At 32.6% G+C, this 5000-nt stretch overlaps 1 protein-coding gene across 1 annotated transcript in view; it reads right to left on the bottom strand.

Annotated features, from left to right (window-relative positions):
• The window catches only part of nan (transient receptor potential cation channel subfamily V member nanchung), a 208831-nt gene that overhangs the window by 9901 nt on the left and 193930 nt on the right, over positions 1-5000 (bottom strand). The window contains exons 17-18 of the mRNA XM_068381153.1: positions 2723-2832; positions 340-506 (exon numbers count right to left, since the gene is read on the bottom strand). Of these exons, the coding sequence (XP_068237254.1) occupies positions 340-506; positions 2723-2832 (277 nt within the window). The remainder of the gene's footprint in view (positions 1-339; positions 507-2722; positions 2833-5000) is intronic.

A 5000-nucleotide genomic window follows, 5' to 3' on the forward strand; every position in this document is an offset into this window, starting at 1 on the left:
CACACGCACATATATATAATATATACACACATATACAGTATATATATATATATATATATATATATATATATATATATATATATATATATATATACAGTATATGTATTATGCATATATATAAAGAATAAGATATAAATATATATATATACATATATATATATATTATATATATAAATATGTATATATATATATATATATATATATATATACATATATATATACCACTTGGTGCATCAAAGTGTATTTACTATTTTTTTCCGGTGACCTCATGGCAGAGCAATTCCAGGCCAAGGTATATATTCACGAATCCCATAAAAACATTATTACACGTTAACTCACCTTTCCAGTAACCTCATGGTCGGTGCATTCCAGAGCAGAGTATATGTCTCCGAAGTTCCCCAGGGACATGATGAACATCTGCATGACTGACTCCGCAGCCGTGGGCATAGGATTGGAGGAGCACGTTGATGTGCCCTTTTGGAAAGAGCTGAAGATGACGTAGTATGCTGCCAGTCGAGAGAGAAATGTTTGAGAAGGATAAAAATGGATGAATTAGGCTACTTTCCTACCCACTCAGACCCGTCTGTTTCACACTGCAGTACAAAAATTTAAAGGTTTAAAGATCATCCAAAAGCATAGACAAGGGACATTATTTTACTGGTACCACAATGTCATAAAGATAATTCACATAGGCAGATGATTAGCAGCTAAAATCCTTCTCAACCTAAGCTAAAACCAGGGAGGAACAGACAATGGTTGCTGATGGCTTAGCTTAGCTAGATCAATATGCCACCGAACTCCGCCGAAGGACAGTGAAGTTGTGACACTAATTAAAAATATTTGGGGATGGGAAGGCCTTGGAAACTCGAGCCATAGAATGAAAACAGGTGCGTGTCCTCTTGCTTGCAACATTACTAATTGATCTACTTTTTAGCAAATGCAGGGTAGCATTAATTGCGAAAATAAGACTTTCCGGACTTAAAGTAGTTATAACCTTATTTACTTTATCAAAAGGAGATTTGATCCCACAGATGGTGATGGCTCAGTAATATGAAAAGACCAAAAATATTTTGGAACACTTTGGTCACTTCACAATTTAGAACTCAATTGGGTTTGATGACGTTTCAAATCATAATCTGAATATGTAAGTACTTTGGGCAAGCCTCCTAGTCAGAGCTAGTCAGAGCTTTACTAGCAAAACATATTTTAAACAATTGTAAGTTTGAAAAGAAAAAGAATATTTTGGGATAAAAATAATTCTTATTTTATGTTGCCAAAAAAATCTCATGGCAAGTATCCCACCAAGACAGGTATGGTTCAACACCCAAACCCAGGTTACGGGAAAATAACGTGGAAAGACTTTATCTCACCAAGGAAAATTACATCGGTGCCACAACCTTTCAGATATTTCGGATGAAGTTTTATGAAGTTTTCCAAAAAACGATCTCTTAGAAGGAATGCAGTTGAGGAAATTTCAGTGTCCAATAAGGAGAATTAATATCTTTCATTTGAGATAATCACAAGCTCACCTAGGAGACGTTCTTTCTATTTGGTGGTTTAGATAGGGTTACCATTGTTACTTAACTTTTAATTAAAAAGATTAAAAATGTTAAAAAGCTGGGGATTTTCTTCAGAATTAATGCGTAATAATTTTTCTTAGCTGAAAGGAAAAATTAACTTATTTCTTTTTAATTGAATGCTGTATGACTCATGAATTATCTGATGTGACGTCTTAAAGAGATATTTTAGGGCTTGGTACTTGGAATCTGCAGGATGGAAAAATTATGCTTTAGAATATAAGTTATAGGGAATTGATCTATATATTAAATTAATTTCAGAAGTTAGAGGGAGAAGACAAAATTATTAATAATTTTGATAAGTTTATGGGCACATGAAGGTCATAAAACCAATTTATGCCTTACGGAATAGTTTCAATTATAGGAAGCGTTCCATGTCATTTAAAGTAAGTGGCTCATGATTCATCAATAATTCGAAAACAGAGAGAGAGAGAGAGAGAGAGAGAGAGAGAGAGAGAGAGAGAGAGAGAGAGAGAGAGAGAGACTAAATCTTCTAATGATGGAATTTCAAAGATTTAATTCATGGTATTTTTATCTCATTTTATCAGTTTCTACTAATTTATTAGACAGAGATGTTTTAAGAGTTATAATGCTGATAACTAAGCTCCTTAATTCTTTTAGCCTTATCTATAACAACATTTATTCATGAACAATAGTATTCCATCGACTTGAAGGAATGTGTGAAACTTTTTGCTTCTAACTTGCGAGTGAGTCACCACATGAGGAATAAGATTGACATTAACATTTTGTGACTATATATATTAGGAACTCTCTCTCTCTCTCTCTCTCTCTCTCTCTCTCTCTCTCTCTCTCTCTCTCTCTCTCTCTCTCTCTGTTGTACTGTACACAGTTGCAAGCTAAAAGTTTAAAGCATCGTATAACGTTAATGAAAGGACATATCTAGTTTTCTCTCTCGTTTCTATCAAGTGTTCAATGTGTCCTTCGTGTCTTTCCATTCTTATTACTTCTATATCGTTTCCATCAAGTGTTAAATGTGTCTCTGATGTCATTCCCTTCTTATTACCTTTCTATAGTTTCTATCAAGTGTTCAATCTGTCCCTAATGTTTTCCCTCCTTATTACTTCTCTATTGTTTCTCTCAAGTGTTCAATGCGTCCTTCGTATCTTTCCATTCTTTTTACTCACCTTGAGAAAATCCCATGATGAACACGAAGTAGATAGTGACGAATCTCAGCAAGTCACCGACGAGCATGGTGTAAATCATAGTGACCATGGGACCCACAGTCTTGAAACCCCTGCGAAGAAGAGGACAAGTGGCAGGCGTAAACAAAGTCTGTAGTCAGTTTTCATAATACTGGTTAAGAGAGCAGACCGTTTGGATAACAATCGTTGGAATAGGAAGGTAAGACATAATTGAGGGTAAAATTTCAAACCACTGCCTTTGAAGTTCGATTGATAAGAGGATTAAGGGATGATATAAACGATGAATTGTGTTTTCTTAAAATCGTGAATGATAACAGGATTAATTGTATAACGGTGATATGGCACCTTCATTTTTGCTACGACACTCGATTTGTTGAAATCATAACTTATAATATTTAATTGCGATGATGATGTTATTTATAAACTGGACAATATTTTATTATGTAACAAATAAGAACAAACATCTTAATGTAATTTTATCCAGACTGCTGGTCTCCCTAACAAAGACATGTTATACATTATACATATAATACAATTATGTATGTTCATATATATATATATATATATATATATATATATATATATATATATATATATATGAACATACATAAATGTATTATATGTATAATGTATAATACATTATACATATTATACATTTATGTATGTAAATATATATATATATATATATATATGTATATATATATATATATATATGTATATATATATGTATATATATATATATATATATATATATATATATATATATATATATATATATATATATATATATATATATATATATGTACACATATATGTATATATACACCATAGATATATGATACTTTATTTTCTAGCCAAATACATGATCCATATATTTTCCCTACTTGCTATCTTATGTTTTATGCATTTCTGACAATGATTATTGGGGCAAACCATCCATTTATGAGTTTTTAGACCCCCTCACATAAAGACAATCATGGGGGACCCCAATGGGAAACAGTTTTTTTTTTTTTTTTTTGGCGGGGGGGGGGGCGTTGGGGGCGGGATGAAGTTAGTACAGTTGCCTCACGATTAAGGTCATGAGGCTAGTTGCCTAAAGTAACCAATTCCCTAAGGTTTATGAGGCTATTATAGTAGCCTCATCCCAAAAGCCTAATCCAAATAAGCGGACGAAAAATGTAAGGCTAATTTTATTTGGAAAATGATTGAGTCTTGTTTCCTTGGGAAACGTTTTAAGCACTTTTTTTTTTTTTCAAAATATTGGAAGGTCAACACATTTTGGAACCAAATCCTCTAAGGGGAAAAGGAATATGGGTAAAATATTTCATAGTCTTTGAATGCATATGTTTTAGAACATACACCTCTATGAATAATTTCACGAAATCCGCCGAATGCTGAATCATTCTGCTCCATTTCTGGAATTCTGCTGTGGAGAGAAATTCATCATTTTCCAAATTCATTCTCGTCTTCAAAGTATTTCGATTTCCATGAATATCGCCAATATCGTTACAGTAAAAATATTCAGTAATATTCCTTTTTTTTTTTTTTTTTTTTTTTGTTAAGCTGATACAAAAAAATACGCCTGGGAAACGTTTCATAAAAATTTATATACATATATAATTCAATATAGGTTTCCGATAGCAGGAATTTTAGAACTGCGTTTTGTCATTACCTAAAACTGTTGATCAAGAATCTTTTGAATTGTAAACTTTTAAGATAATTTAAAGTAAGAAAACGGACGAAAATTTATGAAAATTCAGTTAAGAAAAACAAAATAGTTCTCCTAATGAACTTTTAAGTCAAGAAACAGTAATAATCGTCAGTTACACAGTGTCCAACATTAGGTAAAGAGAGAGAGAGAGAGAGAGAGAGAGAGAGAGAGAGAGAGAGAGAGAGAGAGAGATTTGATCTCCTTGTTAACCCGTTTTAAACAGCACTTCCATTTTACATTAGGAATGGACAAAAATATAATTTTACATCGATGAAGAGGTGATACAGAAAAAGAAAATTTTTTGTGATTACAGAAAAATAGATCTAGAAGAGACATAAAAGCACTTACCCTATAAAAATAATAAATATAAAGACAGAAATAAGAGAAGCCCACCCCTCCTCATTCCCTACTGTCAGCATCGAAGTTATTTATGTGCTTCGAGCAGCTTACCAATAACTATACAGCGACCCAGCAAGCGAGTTGTTGTAGCGTTATTTCTGTCCAATCCGATTGTCTCAAATCAGTTTTGAAGGTCAAATGAGCATAGAG

The sequence above is a fragment of the Palaemon carinicauda genome, chromosome 10 (assembly GCF_036898095.1).
Source record: "Palaemon carinicauda isolate YSFRI2023 chromosome 10, ASM3689809v2, whole genome shotgun sequence".
Classification (NCBI taxonomy): domain Eukaryota; kingdom Metazoa; phylum Arthropoda; class Malacostraca; order Decapoda; family Palaemonidae; genus Palaemon; species Palaemon carinicauda.